Source organism: Salvia splendens, chromosome 19 (assembly GCF_004379255.2).
Source record: "Salvia splendens isolate huo1 chromosome 19, SspV2, whole genome shotgun sequence".
In the NCBI taxonomy this organism is placed as follows: domain Eukaryota; kingdom Viridiplantae; phylum Streptophyta; class Magnoliopsida; order Lamiales; family Lamiaceae; genus Salvia; species Salvia splendens.
Genome location: NC_056050.1, coordinates 3,186,222 through 3,208,720, shown reverse-complemented (window position 1 = coordinate 3,208,720; position 22,499 = coordinate 3,186,222). Strand labels below are relative to the sequence as shown.

At 37.6% G+C, this 22,499-nt stretch overlaps 1 protein-coding gene across 5 annotated transcripts; it reads left to right on the top strand.

Annotated features, from left to right (window-relative positions):
- The first annotated feature begins 12,709 nt into the window (after positions 1–12,709).
- On the top strand, positions 12,710–21,868 carry LOC121779497 (transcriptional corepressor SEUSS-like). Of its 5 annotated transcripts, XM_042176826.1 has the most exons (12): positions 12,745–13,037; positions 13,423–13,495; positions 13,611–13,715; positions 13,793–14,776; positions 14,877–14,990; positions 15,447–15,495; positions 15,776–15,990; positions 16,082–16,150; positions 16,331–16,428; positions 17,077–17,170; positions 19,785–19,854; positions 20,362–21,868. In XM_042176826.1, exons 4-12 carry the CDS (start codon positions 13,916–13,918, stop codon positions 21,300–21,302), a joined length of 2,511 nt encoding a protein of 836 aa, XP_042032760.1. In that variant the 5' UTR covers positions 12,745–13,037; positions 13,423–13,495; positions 13,611–13,715; positions 13,793–13,915; the 3' UTR covers positions 21,303–21,868. The 5 variants fall into 5 exon arrangements, with proteins under 5 accessions (XP_042032758.1, XP_042032760.1, XP_042032757.1 ...); XM_042176824.1 differs by having other exon boundaries at positions 12,710–12,848; positions 12,944–13,037; positions 13,423–14,776; XM_042176823.1 differs by having other exon boundaries at positions 13,611–14,776.
- The last annotated feature ends 631 nt before the right edge of the window (positions 21,869–22,499 follow it).

Genomic DNA, 22,499 nt, shown 5'->3' with positions numbered 1-22,499 from the left:
TCACTGAGTACATCAAGTACTCAACCCTGCATGTGTTTTCCTTATGCGCAGGTTGAGCGTGACGGGTGCAGTGGGTGTTGAGCAAGATCATTGAAGAAATTTAAATGTTTAGAATATGTCATGTCTTCACACGTGGCACATTCCTTCTCTCAAATGCTTCCACTGAGTAGTTGTCCTTCTTTTGAGTTCTTGTATCGCTGATATAATATTCATTTTTGAGTTGTTGATTGTTGAGATACTCTGATTTTATTCGAGAATGTCTATCAAATGTCTAGAATATGTTGTGTCTTCATACATAGCATTATTCTACTCTCGAAATGCTTCCGCTAAATATTGTTTCTTTTGAGTTCGTGTATTGTTGAGATATTTTCAGTTGGAGTTGGTGATTGTTGAAATGATACTCTGATTTTATTTGAGTTATTCCCATTTGTTTCGAGCTATGGTCGAGTTGTGTTGTTTTCCCCTTTCTTCCCCGCTTCTTTAATCATCTCCTAGTCGCGATCAACCATGTTTTTTATTTTTAGAAAATGTGGGCGTGACATTATATCCGAAGCCCGTGGACCGTGGTTAAGAGCTGGCCCGAGATAAAAACTTTGATTTTGCAGATAAATTTTTTGGTCAACATGATAAATTTTCTGCATCAATCGTGGGATATAGCTAACCTATTCCTTTTGAAACTCTATGAAACATCCGTAAAAATAAAATTGATATTTTTCTAAAATCTATCCAACATCATAGTAGATTATTTATCACATGTAATTAAGAATATTTATACAGCTAATAATTTTATTTAATATAATTTCACCAACTTACCAAATGGTACAGCTAATAATTTTATTTAATATAATTTCACCAACTTACCAAATGGTGCCTTAATGTGAAGGTGAGTCGATGTAGGGGTAGAGGAGGTGTTGAGGTGTATTTAAAAAAATAAAATCAATAAATAATAACTTTATTAAAAAAATATTCTATCTATCCCATAGATATAGGTTGAATTTCTTTTTTTGCCCATCCCTATAAAAAGTTCATATTTATTTATAGAAATCTTTTCTCCTCCTGTTTTACTTTATTATTTATGGGTCTAATCATTCAATACCCTATTTCTAACTCTTTAATCTCACACATTTTTTCATGTTGTCGAGAAGTTGTTATGATTTCATCATGATGTTATCATTCTTGCGTTGTGATTTATTTTTAAAATATCTAATTAATTATCAATTAACTGATAATCAACTTTTATTTTGCAGAATTTCACTTCAATTCTAGATAATAATTGTTTGCCATAAATTCATATAATAATAACTTCACAAACAAAATTAATTTTCAACAGACCTTCTTGCTATTTCAAATGTTGCCAAGAAGTTGTTATTCATTTCATGAGGAATAGGGATGTCAATCTAATAATCCGAAACCCAAGGATCGGTCTGAATAACCTGATAAAATTATAGGATTATGGCTATATTTTTGCAACCCGAATATAAAACGTACTTTATGGGCCAGCTTGAATGGGTTGGCGGGTTAGGCGGGGCAGCCCAACAGGTTGCACTTTCTAATTAAAATAATACTCCCTCCATTTCATAGTAGTCGAGGCATTTCTTTCCAGCACGGAAATTAAGAAAGACTATGTTCAGTGAGTTGAGTAAAAGAAGAATAAAGTAGTAAATGAAAAAGGTGGAGAGATGAAGGGAGAATAAAGTAAGAGAGATGTGAAATAAGTGAGAATATTTTACTAAAAAGGAAAATGACTCAACTACTCTGGAACGTACCGAAATTGCAAAATGACTCTACTACTAAGCACTTCATTCTTTGCAAATTTATGATTATATTTTTTAGAATACATTAGTTCTAAAATTATTCATTTCCAAAAGAGATTATATTTAAAATATTATTATTATTTAAAAAATATATTTTATTATTATTTTTTACTCTCTCCATCTCATGCTATTCACTCTTTTTTGGGATAGTTCACTATTTGCATTATTTCTATTTTAAGTCAATATTATCGTATTTAATTAAAATATTTGAGTTAATTAAGTGTCCATTATTACACTTAAATTATTAATTTAATTACACTAATTACTCAATTATTAATTTACAATTTAAAAAGAAAAATGTATGAGTAGTATGGGATGTACGAAGTACAATAATTGTGTTATTATTATAGTAATAATTACTCCATTTGTTCCAATAAAAATGAATATTTTCCTTTTTGGCTTGCCCAATTAAAAATGAAACATTTCCTAAAATATAAATATCATTATCTCTGCTTTTTTTCTCTCTCTTGCTTTATTATCTCATTATTAACTCACAAAACAACACTACATAAAATGTGCTGAAAAACAAACGCATCATATTTAATGGGACGGTTGTTTACGAAATAAAGAAAATTAAGTAATACAATTACTTTAATATGTGGGTAGTGAAAACGAATTCTAAGTTTTATTTTAAACAACAATTGAAACTAAGCATCGCTGAATTTTTTTGCCTTAATTAGCCCGAAACCCGAAGGGTTAGGGTTAGGGTTAGGGTCGGAAAATGATAACTACTGACCCAACAATCCGGGCGTGTTGGCTCGATTGACATCCCAATGAGGACTTTATCATTCTTGCTCTAGGATTTATTTTAAGAGTGTCTAATTAGTTAACAGTTAACTGATAATCGACATGTATTTCGCAAAACATGAACATTTCAAATTGAGATGATAATTGTTCGATATAACATATTGAAATTGTATTCACTTCACTTCGCTAATACTCTCTCTATAATTCTATTTTCCATGGAATATGGTAAGGATTTATACGTGTTGATTTTGGATTTATAGGAGGTTGTAATTTTTAAAAGCAACAAAATACTAATTACATTCTTAATTAGGATTCTCAGCCAATTTTCTGGTGCTTAAAATATTAGTTTTATTAATCTTTTGAAAATATATAAACTTAATCATTTCGCTGATATTTTTATTTTTGACATTCTTTTATAATTTTACACATGTATATATTTTAGTTTGAAATAAATAAATGTGGTATTTCAGACAAAATTTTAGTTTTATTTTATCATATCAAAATTTAAACTATATATATTTATATCATCTAATGTTATATATGTATAGTAGTATAATATTTAAGTTATATAAAATCTAAAACTGTATAAAAGAGTAGTAATCTTTTGGAGACTACAATTATCTCTAAAGAAGGTATAAGATTATTTTATTATATTAAGAGCTTTATGGGGGATGAGAGGGAAATGTGAATACATGGAATGGTCAAATTTATTCTCGAAGGCTGAAAGGAGTAAAATTAAAAAGAAATTATTTATAAAATGAAAAAAATATCTCAAATAAATTAAAATATTCATCCAAAATTCTCTAAAACTATAATTTATTTGATAGTATTAATAACATATACTGTAGTAGGGTCGCGTTAAAATGTTAGTATGTATTTTGATGTAAAATTAATATAATAAAAATATAAAAAAACTAAACTAAAGTATTATTAAAATTAATAATAAAATTAAAAAAAACAAAACTAAAGTATTATTAGTTGAATAACAGTAGAAAGTGATGCATACATGGTTTAATTAGCTTTGATATATTTTTCTTCTATAAATTAAGATTTCATAAATTCTTTAAATGATTTTGCTATTTATTTGTTTTTTTAATAATTAGAATAAGTAGATGGAAAGTTGTTGACGGATTTTGATATTCTTTGGTTCTACCAATTAAAGTTTTCTTTCAATTTATTTTCTTTCTAGTTTATTTTTAAAATTAAATATCTTTGATCAGCAATATTGTTTTTGAGTTTATCTCTTGAGCTCTCTTACTAATTTTCAGTCCATTGATGGAAAGTTGTGATATTGATGGAAAGTTGTGATATTTATTCGACTTAGTAAACAAACTTTTACAAGCGCTTTCAATGGCGGACGCAAGATTTTTATGATGGAGGTTCCAAACTAGTGTTCCTAGTACTGTAGTATTTTTTAGGGCTGATAATTAAGAGAATAAGTTATAAAAGTTAGAGGTATGTGTAAAGTGATTGTTGAAAGTTGATAGATGCAATGTCAGTCTAAAAAAACAACCAACTTAATATGTTGAAAAAGAAAGTTTTAAAAAAAACATAAATTATTGAAGAAAAGAAAGATTTAAACTGAATTCTTAATATTAGCAATATAACAAGTAGAATAAAAAAGTGATATATATAGAAACACATAAAATATAAAATAGAAAATCAATGTAAAATGAAAGAAAATATAGTAATTGTTCTTATAGTGAGAATCTAACTCTAAAATGTTTAATAAAAAAAAGACTTTGTAAGAATCAAACTCAAGTCCATATAAATAAGAAAAAAATAAAGATATTTAAAGATATAAGCAGAATCACTAAAAACGGAGTGAATAAAATCTTAATCAAAGAGTTTAGTGGAAAGCAAATAAAATGCCCCAGCTGGGAATCGAACTCTCACCACTCTCCGCTCGTAGGCAGAGGAAGAAGCCAACTGCACTAGATATTTGTTAAAAGGGGTAATACATACATACTACTCCCCTCCGTCTGCCATTAAGAGTCTCATTTCTCGGCGGCACGGGTTTTAAGAAATGTTAAGAAAAGTGGGTGGAAAAAAGTTAATGGAGTAGGAGGTCTGATACGATGTTGATCGTATCGAGACAAGGATCGACGGCGAGGGAGCTCGGCGATCAAATTCAGGCTGCACGCGGAGGTCTCATCCGTCGGACAGTTCGTCAGTTTTTTTGAGAGCAAATTAAAGAGAAAGCAAATTTGGGAAATATCTTATCATTCATCCATAAAATGTCTTGACAAGTTCCCTTTTATATCTAGGACCCTAGGGCGGTTCAACCTACCTATCTCTCGGGAAAGAATCACAAAGAAAACACGAGATAGAGCTTATAAGAACGCTCGACTCTTTATTCATATTACATTATATTAAAAAGCAAAAAAAACACTAAACATCTAACGAGGAACTTAGTCTTGGAAACGGCTTGGCTTCTTCCGTATGCGTCGAGCTCTTGAATCGTCTGTGTTGTGTCCTTCAACCACTTGAGTTGGGTGATCCTCTGGCAGTGTTCCTTGACAAGCTAGGTCTGTGGTGTTCTCCTCATTTGACGTATGGTGTGGCTCCTCGGCAAAGTTCTTATCAACTCCCCCCCGGTTAGATAAATCATTGTCCTCAAGGAAAAGAGAAGGAGAGCGACGAATCAAGAAGGAGATCAGCACCCAAGTTGGGGGATCATCGTCTGCTGCAGACCATTGAACCAAACCCTGCTGCACAACCTTCCCATTTTGCATGATAGTTCGACGGTCCAGCAATTTGGTGGGTGCGACGACAGGACGAGACATATAGAATTCCTCTGGAAGGGAAGCTGGTACCTGTTCGTGCGATCCCGACACAAATTGGTGAAGCAAACTAACGTGAAACACGTTATGAATACGACATTGAGGAGATAAATCGAGACGATAAGCCACCGTACCAATTCTCTCCGTAACTGCAAACGGTCCATAGAAACACCTTGCTAACTTCGCAGATTGAGGACGTGCGACAGAATGTTGGCGATACTGTTGAAGTTTGAGAAGAACCAAATCACCGACTTTGAATTGGACATCTCTGCGGTGCTTATTGGTTGTGCCCCTCATATGTTGCTGTGCACGCTCCAAGTTGGCCCTCAATGTTGCAGTGCACGCTCCAAGTTGGCCCTCAATGTCACCAGTAAGTCCCCCCTCTGCCGGATCAGATCCGCAACAACTGGGGGTGTGGACAGAGATGGTGGTGCAGCGACCAATAATGGCGGCTCACGACCGTAGAGGGTGTGGAAGGGCGAGGTCCCAAGACCGACGTGATGGAAGCAATTAAGAGCAAGCTCCGCCCACGGCAAAAAATTAGCCCACTTCGATGGTTTATCTGTTGTAAAAGCACGCAAATATTGCTCTAGGCCACGGTTTCGGACCTCTGCCTGAGCGTCTGATTGTGGATGATAGGTTGTAGTGAAATGAAGTTTCATTCCACTTAAACGCAGCATATGCTCCCATGTTTTGCTTAGAAAAATGGAGTCTCTATCTGACACGAGGGTCTTGGGAAACCCATGGTGCTTGACTACCGTATCAATGAATAGACGGGCCACCCTCAAGGCATCAAACTTGGCCGGTAACGGAGCAACATATGCATATTTTGACAGACGATCAACGGTAACCGTGATGACAGTGTAACCTCGAGAAGGAGGTAGGCCGGTGATAAAATCCATGGAAACATCCTCCCATACTTGAGTCGGGATGGGCAAAGGTTGTAAAATACTAGCCGGTTTCTGAGTGGAGTATTTAGTAGTTTGACAGTCGACACAAGAGGCAACAAATTGTTGAACTTCCTTCCGCACATTAGGCCAATAAAAGCCTGCAGCTAATCGTCTGAAGGTACGCTCCACGCCTGGATGGCCGGCTGCCGGAGTGCTGTGATGTTCAAATAACAGTCGAGCTTTTGATGGAGACGCAGGATCAACATACACACGTCTTTTAAAATAGAGCAGTCCATCACAAAAGGATATATGTGGAGGAGCTGTGTCGTCCAAGACGGACTGCTGAAGCGCGCGCAATGTGTCAGACGCGGCTGTTTCAGTGCGGAGAACAACCCATAATTCAGGCAACGGTTGTGCAACCAAGGAGAGCAGTTCGGTGACTTGATCAGCGTTGAAATCACGTCTGGAAAGAGCGTCAGCCACTCGATTAGAAGTACCCGTCTTATACTCGATTCGAAACATATAGCCCATAAGTTTTCGAACATATAAGTGTTGATCCGGTGTTTGAATGACTTGTTGCAGCAAATCCTTTAGACTTTTCTAATCGGTGCGAATTACAAATTCTCTTCCCAACAAATACTGACAGCATTTTTGCTCGGCCTCTACAATAGCGTAAAGCTCCTTGTGATATGTGGAGGCAATCCATCGACGGGGACCAAGTTTCTTGCTGAAAAAAGACAAAGGATGGCCACCTTGTAATAATACCGCACCAATACCAAAATCCGACGCATCCGTATCTACATAAAAAACTCGATCAAAATTAGGCAGATGAAGTACAGGAGCTGAAGTCATGGCTGCCTTGAGATCAAAAAAGCTGTCATCCGCTGCACTGGTCCAATGGAAGGAATCCTTCTTCAATAAATCAGTTAAAGGACCGGCAATCATAGAGTAATGTGCAACGAAACAGCGGTAATATCCTGTCAGACCCAAAAATCCCCGCAATTGTTTAATTGTGGTAGGTTTCGGCCAAGACGTCATAGCATCTATATTAGCCGAATCTACCATAAGGCATCCGTCAGTGATCAAGTGACCCAAATAATCAACTGTAGTGCTGCAGAAAACACACTTAGACAACTTGATAAAGAACTGATTATCGGCCAATGTAGACAAAACCTCGGACAAATGAGCACAATGAGTTTCCAAAGTGGGACTATACACCAAGATATCATCGAAGAACACAATTACCGATTTGCGTAACAACGGGCGAAAAATTGAGTTCATGGCGCATTCGTTAGACCAAAAGGCATCACGAGGAACTCGAAATGACCATCATGAGTTCGAAAAGCCGTCTTGAAGATGTCATCTTTATGCATGCGAATCTGATGGTAGCCTGAACGGAGGTCCAATTTTGTGAAGAATTTAGCAGATCCCAACTCATCAAATAATTCATCGGGTGTTGGGATTGGGAAGTGGTCCGGAACTGTGGACCGACTCAGAGCTGTGTAGTCGATGCAAAATCTGAAGGAGTCGTCTTTCTTCCTACCCAATAAGACCGGCGAAGAGAAATGGCTCTGGCTTGGTTGTATGATTCCTTGTTCGAGCATTACACCCACTTGCTTCTCGATTTCCTATTTCTGAAAATAAGGATATCGATATGGTCGAACATTAACTGGTTTGGAGTCCGGCAGTAAATGTATACGGTGATCAAACTGCCTACTCGGAGGCATGCCTTCCGGAAGGTGAAAGATCTCTGAAAAACTGGACAGCAGTTGCAGAATGGATGGTGGTAAATCTGGTGGAAATTCAGTTAGTTTTTGTTGCTGATCTTGGCTGGACTCGGCTGGAATCCCAATAACTTCAAAAAGATTCACTTGATCTTGGCGTTCCATGAGCGTAGTTAATGCTCCACTGGAAATCCGACGTGGGAAGGCTGATATACCACGGAGAACGACAAGTGATTCATTCTGACGAAATTCCATAGTACGAGCCAAATAATCGTGGGTGACTCGACCCAACGACTCTAACCACTCTATTCCCAAAATAATGTCCGGACCATGGAACGGCAATAGGTGTAAATCAATGGAGAATAAATTACCTTGCAGATCGAGCGACGTCTACTTGCTGACATGAGAACAAAGTAAGGCTTTACCATTACCAACATAAACACAAAAAGGATGTATATTAGTAAGAGGGAGACTTAGCTTTTCAGCGATGCGAGGATGAATAAAGTCGTGGGAACTGCCGGTGTCCACAAGAACAGTGAGTTCCATGTGGCTGATGTAACCGCACATATGAATTGATTTGGAGTGTTTTCATCCGTCGACGGTATTCAAGTGTGATAGATCAGTCGTGATGACATTTTCCTCCATCAAATCGGAGTTTGGTTCTTCTTCATCAAGGTCATCGGCATCCACGCCCATGTAAGCTAGAAAATTAGGCTTACAAACATGCCCTGGGGCCCACTTGTCTTCACAATACCAGCATAAACCATGACGGGAGCGATCAGATTTTTCTGAAGCTGACAGACGCACGACAGGCAGTTTGCCCAGCTCGTGTCGGTGTGAACGGTCCCCCGAAGTTCGTGGATTGGCGGAGGAAGTTGTCGCGGATTGAAGTGGTGTGGGTAAAGGAGTATATGGATTACGTGACTCCCTTTGGATCCATGGTTTCCTCACATAGTTGGAAGTTGATTGTGAGTGATCCGGTCGGCAGGCTGCCAATTCTTTGGCAAAGGCAAACGCAGCAGCAAGTGTAGAAGGGCGATGTAACTTGACCTCCCGTTGCAATGGTTGTTTAAGACCAGCGATATAAATGGGAAGAAGAATATAATCCGGAATGCCGGAGAGCTTGTTCTGCAATGTCTCAAACTCAAGCTGATAATCCGACACCGTGCCGGTTTGACACAATTTGGCGATTAAGCCAATGTAAATTTCATTATAGTCCGGATCGAAACGATAACGAATGTCGGATAGAAAGTCTTGCCAAGTAACAAAATCATTATTAGAGCAATAATGTTTTATCCATTCGGAGGCCGACGGGTCGAATAATGGGACGACATAGTGAAGCCTGTTTGCATCCGGCATCATCATATGATTGAAATAATATTGGATTTTGAAAATCCAATTGGCTGTGTCAGTACCATCAAAATGGGGAGGATCCAGACGAACACCTCTGTGTTGATCATGACTACCGCGAGGCTGTTGATCTGCCGAGGGGTACCAACAGGAAGTAGGTCGAGGCCTGACAATTGGAGATGAAAACGGGCAGTCGAAGGTCGGTATTGGGCCGTACTGTGAATGAACCTGATTAGGTGGTGGCATGTGTAGATGATAAGGTCGAGCATGAGCATATGGATCAGAGCCGTACATTGGTGGTACGAATCCGGTATATGGAGGTCGAGAAGATGCAGTAACTTCTTGGTAGTAGGAAAGAGGAGTTATGAACGGTTGTGGAGGAAATTGGTGCTCACTAACTGTTGTATTGAGCGGTTGCTGAATCGGTTGAGGGTGGAGAACCGTTGCGGAGAGTGGAACTGCATATGGTGGATCAGGATCGGGCTGGGGAGGAACACGGTGGTCTATTGTCCGGTGTTCAGATGCAGCCAATCGTGACTCCAATTTTGCAAACGAGGACATAATCCACTCCCACTGACCGATGGGAATGACCCCCGAGGCAGGAACGACCACCGTCAACATGTTTGGATCAGGCCGTACATCATCATTTTGCTGCAACCCGAGCTATTCCCGGCTGGGAATGATAGGTATGTCGTTGGGATTGGTAGCCATGAGAACGTCAATGAAGGCACCAGATGATACGATGTTGATCGTATCGAGACAAGGATCGGCGGCGAGGGAGCTCGGCGATCAAATTCAGGCTGCACGCGGAGATCTCCTCTGTCGGACAGTTCGTCAATTTTTTTGAGAGAAAATTAAAGAAAAAGCAAATTTGGGAAACATCTTATCATTCATCCATAAAATGTCTTGACAAGTTCCCTTTTTATATCTAGGACCCTAGGGCGTTTCAACCTACCTATCTCTCGGGAAAGAACCACAAGAAAACCCGAGATAGAGCTTATAAGAACGCTCGACTCTTTATTCATATTACATTATATTAAAGAGCAAAAGAAAACCCTAAACATCTAACGAGGAACTTAGTCTTGGAAACGGCTTGGCTTCTTCCGTATGCGTCGAGCTCTTGAATCGTCTGTGTTTTGTCCTTCAACCACTTGAGTTGGCTGATCCTCTGGCAGTGTTCCTTGACAAGCTAGGTCCGTGGTGTTCTCGTCATTCGACGTATGGTGTGGCTCCTCGGCAAAGTTCTTATCTGGGTCCCACTTGTATATATTAGTTTTAAATGAAATGTGAGTGGAATGAGTTAGTGGAAGGTGAGACCCTATTACCATTTATGGTAAAAGTGAACATGGACTCCTATTCGCGGACGGAGTAAAATGGCAAAACGAGACTTCTATTCGCGGACGGAAGGAGTAATACGTAAAATTTCTAGGGGTTCCATGGGTCCCCCATGGCTCTTAGTAGGTCCGCCACTGATCGTTGTGACGTCAATTATTTCATCCACGACTTATCAAACGGTCCATTTATCTATTTGCGGCATCAGTCATCCATCTCTCCATATCAGTCTTCCATCGCATTTGAAGTTGATCTATCGTCTAATTTCAAATCAAGAATAAGGATTATATCATTTGGCCAAATGACAAATCAACTTGAAACATGACAGAGAACTTAATATGAATAGATGAATGCACTACACCACAAACTGGATGGATGAACCGTTCGATGAGTCGTGGATGGAATAAATGACACCACAAATAAGTGTGAAAATTTGTTTTTAAGTCGGAAGTATACTATGAATTGAAAATTTGGAAAAAAACTCAAGAAAGATAAAACTCACAAAAATAGTATTGATCAAATGTACTGAATTTCATCCATCATAATGAAACCTTTACATAGTAACATAAGTACTACTACTAATGAGCTACTGCGTACCCTGATTGAACCCCCTCACATGATGTCGGGCCGGAGTGTGGGGTCCGCCAAGGCGACGAAATCGCCTTTTGCTGCAATAAGTACTACTACTAATTATTTTCTTCGTCCCACAATAGGAGTCACATTTGATGTAAACATGAGTTTTAAGAAATATAAAGAATAGTGTGTTGGAAAAGTTAGTAGAATATGATATCCACTTTTTTATATTAATTTTATAATAGAATGTGAGTTAAGTGAGTTAGTGGAATGTGAGACCTACTTACCATTTATGGTAAAAGTTAAATGTGACTCTTATTGTGGAACAAACCGAAATGAAAAAAAATGAGACTCTCTTATTATGGCACGAAGGGAGTATAAGACATAAGAAAATAAACAGGAAAAATAAATAAAAACAAATTCTAATTAGTAATGAAAAAAATATCATAGTCAATTAATATTGGTCAAAAAATTTTCATCAATTTATTATAACGTATTAAGAAAATAATTAAATATCAAAACAACTTGGAATTCTAATTTAGAAAAGAAAAATAATTCAAAATAATTAATGTGCAACCATATATGTATCAGAAAAAGAAAAAAAAGTAAGGGACAATATGAATAAAAATGATGGTCCGTTTCGTATTACCAAAAAAAAAAATAATAAAGGAAAAAAATGAACAAAATTGACGAGTAATAATAGCTTAATAATTTAGTAAAATTCCATAATTTAATAGATTTTCATAATTTTACAAATCTTACAGCTATGTCTCGGTTGTCAATATAATTCCAGAAGTTATGTCCAGAAGGATATAAATAACTGTCCATTTATGAGGAGTTTATCATTCTTGGTTCATTCTTAATTAGGCTCTCCACCAATTATTAGAGTTTGATGAGTCATTTATCTCTATCTATTATTTTTATAAACGACTCATTTATTAAGAATTATTTATATGTATATACATGAATTTTCACCATTTCAATTTTTTACTTAAATAATTTTGGGAGGGAAATCAAAATTGATATGACACCCAAAATTTTAGCTACATTTTATTCATTTTGGGATATTGAATTCATTATCAAAAAATTCTAAATTATTAATTTTCTTATCATAATAGGAAATTTTGTTAAAGCATATTTTTGGGATGTTGTACACATAATTCATACATATATGAATATAAAACTATAAAATCCACTCAAATAAGATAGACATAACTCAATTAATTAGACAGTTATCCTTTAACCAATAAGATATGGTTAAATTACCATAAAAAACTAATAATGATTATCTGATGTAATCCTCTCGACATAAGTCACTTATATCCATACACATGAGAAATAAATAAAGATACTAGAATCAAAAATTAAATTAAATAAGAACAGGTAATTCTAGGAATAAAAACAATAATGAATTAGTAAATTTAATATTTATACAGAAAAGAAAAGCGAGAGAGAGAATGAAATTTGGGAGAAAATATTCAATCCGATCTAATACCGTTTTGACGTCCGCCATAAAAACACAACACACAACTCTCTGTCTTTCTCTCTCATCTCTGTTGCATCTTTCCTTTCTCCCTCTAAAACTTCACTCAATAAAACTGTGTATTTCAATTTGATTTGAAGGAGACATTTTTGGTATACACTTAAACATATCTATCTGTGTAATTGATTCTGTGTATTCGGAAGATAATTAAATTCATTTATTTTAATTAAGTGACTCTTCAAAACAGTAAAAAATCAGTGAGAGTAGCTTAATCTGAATTCCGTGGATTTGAGTGACGCCAGCCTTGAAATCCTCCATTTTCGTATTGAAATCCTACTTCGGTAAGTATCTGCTTCATTTCCATGCTTGTTTTCTCAATTTGAATTTTTGATTGTTTTGCTTAAGTAATTAGTGATTAGTTGCCTGTTTTGCATGCTCAATCAGAGTAATGCGTTGGATCGAGTGCTTTTTTATCTTCTGAGTAGATTTTTAGGGTTTGATCAGCTATGTCCTTTCCCCTTCATTTAGTGATTTTTCGCTGTCATTTATCGTTTGCTAGATTTAATCAGTAGCAGCACCAACCTTTTTCCTATTGTTTAGTTCCTCAATATGTTCCTTTCACTGATATTTTTTATTTTTTTGAATTCATATGATATGATAATCAGATTTGTGGCTATTTTGGGGATGCGGATGAGTAACCTGACTTGAATTGACTGCAATTTTCAGGGTTTCATATGACTGGAAGAAAAGGTTATGACTTCAATAGAAGAGGAGTGTACTTAGAATGTCCGGCGACAAAGTTAGCCTTTCCTAATTTATAGATTTCTTTCAGCTTGAATTCTGCGTAAACACAATAAAAAGTCTTCATGCATGAGGCTTATCCCCATTCTTTTGTTGGTTCTTCCTTATTGTAGATCAGTGGGCTGGCTTGCTAGCGTTACTCGGTTGTATGACTAGATAGATAGCAAATTGTGTCGTTGCCATGCTTTCCTGCTGTGAAGGCTATTGATGTTATTGAGGTGGCGTAATTCTGATAGTAATATCTAGAGTCTTGTAATTTGAAGTGTGTTGATTTCAGCGAAAAATGGTGCCGCAGGGCCCTCCAGCCCCACTTGGTGGAGGCCAGCCAGTTCCGCCTTCTTTACTTAGAGCAAATTCGGGACTTTTGGGCAATCAGGGGGGTGGCAGTGGCGTGCCTTCTCAAAATGCATTTCCATCTATGGTGTCTCCCCGAAATCAGTTTAATAGCATGAACGTGATTGGGAATGCTCCCAATGTATCTTTGCACCGTCAGTCATTTGGAAATGGGGACCTGCGTTCTGCTCCTGGCAGCTCCCAGAGAGGGCTTATGGATGGTGCGGCAGAGTCTGATCCACTTTCTGGCATTGGAAATGGGATGGGATATAACCAGCCTTCCTCATCTTATATGTCTTCACCTATGACATCGAACCTAAATTCATCTGGTCAAGTTCAAGGCCAGCAGCAGTTCTCAAATAATTCAAGCGGCCAAATGCTGACAGACCAGCAACATGATGCTCAGAATTTTCAACACAATCAGCAGCAGATGCAGCAGTTTTCAGCTCAGAGCAATACCCAACAACAGCCACAGCAGCAGCAATATCAGGGAATGCGAGCTGGATTAGGAGGCGTGGGGCATCTTAAGCTGGAGCCGCAAGTAAGTAATGAGCAAGCACCACAGCAGCTGCAAGCTTTGCGTAACCTTGGTCCTGTGAGATTGGAATCTTTGCAACTACAAAATATGAGAGGCTTGGGTCCTGTCAAGATGGAACCTCAACAGTCCGACTCATCTCTGTTTATGCATCAGCAACAACAGCATCTCCTCATGTCAAGACAGTCCTATCAGGCAGCTGCGGCTGCACAGATTTTGCATCAGCAGAGGCTTTTACAAATTCAGCAACAGCAACTATTAACATCCATGCCTCAACAAAGATCCCAGCTACTATCTCAGTTTCAAAACCAGAATTTGCCTATTAGGTCTCCTTTAAAACCCAGCTATGAGCCTGGAAGGTGTGCCCAAAGGCTAACTGATTACATGTACCAGCAACAACATAGACCTGAAGTAAGACAATGCCACCGAATTAGTTTATTTGTCAAGAAAAAAGACTATCTAGTGTTTTAGGTTAATTTGACAGAAGAGACTTGCATAACTTGTTTTGTAGGATAACGGTATTGAGTTCTGGAGGAAATTCGTAGGTGAATTTTTTGTGCCTAATGCCAAGAAAAAATGGTGTGTCTCGATGTATGGAAGTGGTCGTCAAGGAGTTTTCCCCCAGGTCTGTTAGATTTCATTATGAATAATGAATTGACTTCCATCAAGATTTCTCCTTTACATTTTATTCCTTTTTGGCAGTATAATAAGTGTTGCAGATTTTCCATTTTTTTTATAACTTAATACTAGAATTTAGTTATTCATCTTACAAAATACCCCTCTGTTTGTATGTCTGGTTGACTGCACCCCAGGACCAAAAGTTCAAATCTTTTGATTTGCATTGATTTCCAGCACTCTTTTATTTTTTATGCACTGAAGTCGTAGTATTCTGTGTATCATTGATTATAAAATTTTTTGAAAAATCATCTAATGATTATATTGCTTGTGCCAAAACAGTATGTGTTCAACTCAGCTCTTAAAAGTGATAGAAGCAAAAAGTATTGTATCCTTATCTAATATTGAGATTTGTTGTTCATGTACTTCATCTTTAACCAATGTTTGCAATTTAACCATTGCGCAGGATGTTTGGCATTGTGAAATCTGCAACCGCAAGCCTGGCCGTGGATTTGGTCTGTTTTCTTTAATGTTAGAGAATATTATGTTATGGTTTCATACTGTCTCTACAGTTTTTTGCTTGGTTGCTCTTTAATCGGTCATGATGATTTCATGGATACCAGCTTAAGGCTCCTTTGACTTCTTTAGAATGTCTACTACCCCTATCCCCACCTCCCAGGCTCATGGAAAACTAGAGCAGAAATATCTGCAATTGGAAAATTGTTGTAATGTAATGTAATGTAAATAGATTAACACTATATCTGCCATTTGACATTGTTTTCTAACATCTGTTAGAGGCAACTGCTGAGGTGCTACCCAGACTCTTCAAAATAAAATATGAAAGTGGTACTTTAGAAGAACTGCTCTATGTTGACATGCCCCAGGAGTATCAGAATTCATCTGGCCAAATTGTTCTGGATTATGCAAAAGCAACACAGGAAAGCGTCTTTGAGCAACTTCGTGTTGTTCGGGACGGTCAGCTTCGAATTATTTTCTCTCCCAACCTTAAGGTTACTCTATGGAAGAATAACTACTGTCCTTGTTGTTTTACCTTGATCTTGCTATTTATTGACTCTCGCTGTTCTCTTAACTAAATGGCAGATATGCTCGTGGGAATTTTGTGCTCGACGTCATGAAGAGCTTATTCCTAGAAGATTGTTGATTCCCCAGGTTACTATATTAAAATTCATATAAGAACAAATTTTCTCCATTATGATTGCAAGTTCATACTGAACTAGTTTGGTCGAGGCTGGATTCTTCATCTATCTGTCTTTTTGATTAGCCAATGGTGCTAAAGCAGTCCCTCCATCTCTTACTGTACGCATTTACTAGGTTGATATTGGACTGCAGGTTGGTCAACTTGGTGCAGCTGCCCAAAAATGCCAGGCTGCTACCTCAACTGCATCTCCCAGTGCATCTGTTTCTGAGATACAAAATAACTGCAATATGTGAGTGTATAAAATCTCCTACATAAGTGTTGAATGATATGCATGCATGTATTAGCCGCAGCATCCCACATTTAGTCAATGTGTTCTTTTTTTATGATCGGGTGGAACTTGGAAGTAGGTGCTATTTCTATTTTTTAGTTTTTTTTTCTGCTGCATTGTATAACATAAATGGCTCTACGCTGAAAGTCTTAGTCTCAATACTGAAAATCATTTTACAAAAGCTTTCTGTTCTTTAATTTGAGGGAATAGTCCATCACATGTCAAATGCATTACAGCTAGACTGTTTAGGTCACTGGTTTGTGGTATGGCTGACATGATATTCTTATTGAGACTCATGTTAAATTGAAATAAAAATTGCATTTAACTGGTTCTGTAACTTCTGCAGATCTTCATTGCTTTTCTGATTTTAATTTTGGTTCAAGAAAAAATTCTATACTGATTCATTTAGAAGGCTTCCTGCTATTGTGTTTGTATATGTGTTGTGTTCTTTTTGCAGCTGATGTTTTTTTCACATAGAATCTTCTTCTGTTTGGCGTCCTGGAATTTTCATATGCATATGTTGCACATTGAGGAAACTGTCTGTCTAGAAAAAGCAATGCCATTATATTTGATACTGCTATTTATTTGTTTCTCCACTTTGCATTCCAGGTTTGTTGCGTCAGCTCGTCAGCTTGCTAAAGCATTGGAAGTTCCATTAGTAAACGATTTAGGATATACCAAGAGATATGTGCGGTGCCTGCAGGTAATGTCGTTTCCTCTTTCATTAATTGTATTGCTGTACCTGATTGAAAATTGTGATTGGATTTTGAAGCACTCAGTGAGATGATTATAAGGTAGATTTATGGGCAAAACAGGTTCCTACTTAGTTTGAAGTATAATGATAAGAAGCAATGGTTATCAGTGATTCAAGGTGCTAGATATAAGGCACAAGCGAAAACAATTGCCTTGCAAATGCAAACTCCTGGCTCAGAAAGTAAAATGAAAAATGTTAACAGTATTAATTTGTTAGCAAGTCTACTTATAGTATTATAGTAAATGTGCCTACTAAAAATCCATAATAAGAATGGGTACACATTAGAACTATAACTTCATTTTCTACATTAATTTGCAGTTTGGTGAAGGTAAAATAAATGTTGCGCATCTTTGATGCATGAAAGTGTATGAATTATAGCATTAATCCGTTGATTTGAAAGGAATACGGAAAATTCTGTTGATTCAACGGAATGCACGGAATGCCAGAAACATGTTTATATAAAGTGAAATTCCTTTGATTCAAGATGAATACTGAAAGAACACTATGAACACTAATTTTTTATTCCTAAAGAAGAATACGAATAGGCGAACAAGTAGAACTCATTCTCTCATACTTCATTAATATTTCCACCGTTCAAATTTGAAGTCCGAAAAGCCATATATATAGGCGGCTAATGAAACCAAAATAGAAGATCTTCTCTTAGTTGTAATAAAGTGTTATTAAAAATCTGCCATGGTGCCATTGCATGGCGGGTTTCCGAAAAAACGTCATTGCCACGAGTCGCCACGGAACAATTTATGGCTACTGCCATTTGCCGCCATGAGTGAGGCCATGGCCTTTATGGCATCCATTTTGATTGGGCTGCCCCCAAAGTCTAAACCTCAGCCCAATTAACCAAATACCCCGGCCCACTTGTTTTTAACCCTAAACCCGGCCCAATTAATAAAAAAACTCACAATTAACTCAAAACCTAGGGCTTTTTTTAGAATCAGTTTTCCCTCTAAAGAAAAACTTACCTGTGCTGCGCCACCCCACTACCCTAGTCCCGTCACTGCCCCCCGCCACCTCTGCCCAGATTTTTAATTAGGATGCATAATTTTATCATACTGATTTTTAGTTAAAGTGCAGATTTATATTTTGATTGTTGAAGTAAGACTTCTTATTGTAGGCATATTATACAATTGCTTATGGCTATGCTTTATTTATTGTTTTAATACTACTTGATATATAACATTTTTTTATTATTTTCTAATTTTTTGAATTTATATACTCCCTCCCTCCGTCCCAGGAAGACGTATTCCTTTTTGGAACGTTCCAACCTAACTGGGACGTTTCCTTTTTTTGGCAACAATCAACTCACTCATCTCTCATACTTCGTCCTCTTATCTCTCCTACTTTATCCTCTCTCTTACTGTATTCTCTCTTTCTCTTTCTTACTTTATCTTCTCTCTTTCTCTTATTGGTTTATCTCTTTCTCTTTCTTATTTTACTATTAATAATTTAATTCACTAAACACCACTAAAAATTCTTGTGCCAAAATAGAAACGTCTCGCTTAGACGGGGGGAGTACTACATACATATATTACTAATATTTTATTAATTTATTTATTAACCGCCATATCGATATGCCATATCCCTAGGGCGGTTATTGGGCTCACCGCCTTAAGCCGCCATACGCCATCCATAACATTAAGTTGGAAAATAATGCAGAAACAATAAATCCTAAATTAAACAAAACACGTGTTACACGTCTATAAAGGACAAGAATACAATGATGATAAATTAACTAATTAGTTATCTCATCACCTTTATCCCCTGATTGAGTAGGATTTTGCGATTCGCCCTCGAAAGACATAGAAGATTCAAAGTGGACTCCACTTTATGACTTCCATTGTTAGTGTGTGTGGACTAAAATAGTAGTATGTGATGATGAACATTGTCACCAGTACACTTGGGAGAGAAACAAGTGTGCCATCATAGTAGATGGGCCGTCATCAAATATTGGAGGATACATATAGTCCTCAACTTTATCAAACCGAACATTATCTTTGTCCAAAGTTACAAAATGATTCCCCATCTTGACTATGTCCTTGTCCGAATAATCCCAACAAATGTACTGAATCGTAATGCAACGTTCTAGGTTGCTGTGACAGAGGCCTAGGAGTAGCTGATGCTTTACCTGAAAAACAACAAACCATTGACTCATTGAGATAGGATTCGTAGGAAATTGACTTGATGCAGGGGATCTTTGTGAGTGATTTCCGCAGGCTGTTTTAGGGGAGCCATCGCATAGGAGGATTATAGCAAGACTTAGGATAAATATGGAATTAACTGATTAATGACCTTGACTCCTTCAATCTTCATTTAAGGGAAGTATAGATATAGAGACCAACATCCAAACTCTTTTGGCTGCTTCCTAAGTGTCCGACAATGCATTGTCTCAGCTATGGTTTATTTTCTTTACTCACATGCATGGACGGCGTTTGGTTTATATTTTGCTGATAGAATCACATTTGATTGGTGCTAAGTAACATCATTTTCTTCACTATTTGGCCCTTTAATGATCTTTTGGCTTATGCTTATGTTACTTACGAAATTGCAGATATCAGAAGTGGTGAATAGCATGAAAGATCTTATTGATTATGGCCGCCAAAATGGAACAGGTCCTATGGGTAAGCTTGAATCTTAAAAAATACTCCCTCCGTCCCTCTCAAGATGGCCACATTCTTGAGTGACACGAGATTTTAGGAAGAGTTGTTAGGTGGAATAAAGTAGAGAGGAAAAATGTAGTTGAATATTTTAATGAGGAGAGAGGATGTTATTTTCAAAATTGGAAAGTGGTCATCTTGATTGGGACAAACAAAAAAGGAAAGGTGGCCATCTTGAATGGGACGGAGGGAGTAATATGATAGTGAATCTGTAACAATCTGTATTTGAGTCAATAGACGAGGCTAGATTTCTCTCCGTGCTATTTCTGATTCTTTTTCCTCATCTTTAGTTTTTACTAGTTAACGCTATGAAGCCTTCCATCTCTTCACGATTCTTAACGTGCCTTATTATTTCATTCAGTTTTGAACTTTCGTGCAACTAATCTGTCTCAGGAGTTTTTTTCTAATATTTCTCAGTTTCACAACTAATTTTTGTGATTATTTATGAGCAATTTTTTTTATGTTCTCCAGAGAGCTTGACCAAATTTCCTCAAATAACAAAACCTGGGTTTCAAGGGCAACCTCAGCGAAATGATGGCCAGCAGCAGCAGCAGAAAACGATGGGCCAAATTGCAAGCAATCCTGCACAGGCTACTGTTATGCAACTTGCTGCTGCTAGTAATGGCATGCAGGGTGTGAGCAACACTACAAACACAGGGCCCACAACTTCATCTACTAGCAACATTGCCATGCTGCTCCACCAGAATTCTATCAACTCCCGACATCAAAACCCTATTTCAAATGCAAACAGTCCATACGGAGGAGGTAACAATGTCCAGATGCTATCCCCTGGCTCTTCAAGCGCTATGCCGCAAACTCTGTCTGCTCCTTCCCCTTTCCAATCCCCCGCGCCATCATCTTCTAATAACCCACAACCATCTCCATATGGTGGTTTATCAGGAGCTCCTGCAAACTCCTTAAATCCACCAAATGTTTCGATGCAACAACCTTCTATATCTGGCGATGCAGATGTGCATGATTCACAAAGCTCAGTACAGAAAATTATACATGACATGATGATTTCTTCACAGCTTGGAGGGGCCGGCATGATGGGCACTGGGGCAATGAGCGCTGACATAAAAAATGTTAATGGAATGCTGTCGGCAAACAACACTGCTGCTATGAATGGAATCAATAGTTTGGGAGGTCATGGAGTAGCAAATGGCAACCCATTGAATAGTGGTTTGGGATTTGGAAACCTCAGCAATGGACACAGCCAATCCACCCCAGCAAATGGGGTCCTATCAGCAGTTGGCAATAACGCCCTGTCTATGAACGGGAGAGCAGGTTTGGCAATGGCACGGGAGCAGAGCTTGAGCCAACAACAGGATTTAGGCAGCCAACTGCATGATGGTATGGGGACAGTCAATGGGTTCAACGATATTCAGTTCGACTGGAAATCATCTCCCTGATGGCTTTGTCATTCATCTGGTAATAGCTGTTTGTGCAGCTTAATATCAGAAGTTGCCGTTAGTGTTTGAGAAACAAGTAAAGATGATTGGTCGTACTGATTTAAGAGAGAGGAACACGAGCCAGTGTTTCTTTATGAGAAAGATTCAGTACTAGTATTATTTACAACATCAGCCTATCTACATGGAAGGAACACTGAGCTGAGACTCATAGCAGCTATCCTCTCAGCTCTTTGTGCTGTGCTGCGGCTTGTCGACCTACTCTTGGTTGCGAGTGTATATAGTTTGGATTTCCATTTAATCAAAGAAGGTTATTGTAGAATTTTTCATTACAGTTTTTACGGCACATTTTTCTCTACTGTTCTTTTATTTTACTAGTTGCATAAAATGGCATGTTGTAGGTTATTTGAGTTGTAAGTTGTTAGGCAACACCCACCTCCTACCCCCACCTCAAAAAGTGAGTAAAAACACGATCACTTGTATAGGGGCAAAGTTTTGGTGGGTGGTGCCTACGTTATTCTTCACTTTATTGGCTGCTCATTATTTTAACGTTTCGAATTTTGCTGGTATTTTGGTTCTTGCACTTTTGCACCTAGTTTAATTGATAGAGTATTAATTGATAGGTGGCAGAATGGTTTTCACACACACACTACACCACACGATACAAACAACACACACACACACACACACACACACAATATGCACATGACATACTCATTGAATACACACTACACACTGTGTAGACTTATACACACTCTACATATAGTGGCGGACCTACATGGGTGATGAGGGCGACTGCCCCCCAATAATTTTAACGTTTATGTATATATACTATTATATGGTACCTGCTATAAAGTTATGTAATCTAGTATCAATGCAAGTGGTCGTGGAATTGGTCTTAGAAACCTTTTATTCTATAGCGGCTTGAGTTTGAATCCTTACGCTGCAAGGCCAACGCTACATAACTGCACACAATACACACACTCAATGAATAGAGATACTATATGCACACTCACTACACATAATGTGTAGTGCACTGTGTGTCTGCACACAGTGTGTAGTGTGTGTACAATGTATGTATTTGTGTCATGCGTAGAGATACCCAATGTTTACAGACGGTTAACCGTGTAATCGTAATCGGCGGTTATGGTTCCAAACCGGAACCGTGAAATTTAAATGGAACCGAAGCTGCCACTTTTG

Coding starts and splice junctions, on each gene's coding strand:
- LOC121779497 (XM_042176824.1), top strand. CDS start 13,781: ATGGTGCCGCAGGGCCCTCCAGCCCCACTTGGTGGAGGCCAGCCAGTT. Junction 14,777..14,876: donor AGCAACAACATAGACCTGAA/GTAAGACAATGC, acceptor CTTGTTTTGTAG/GATAACGGTATTGAGTTCTG. Junction 19,855..20,361: donor AAATGGAACAGGTCCTATGG/GTAAGCTTGAAT, acceptor TATGTTCTCCAG/AGAGCTTGACCAAATTTCCT.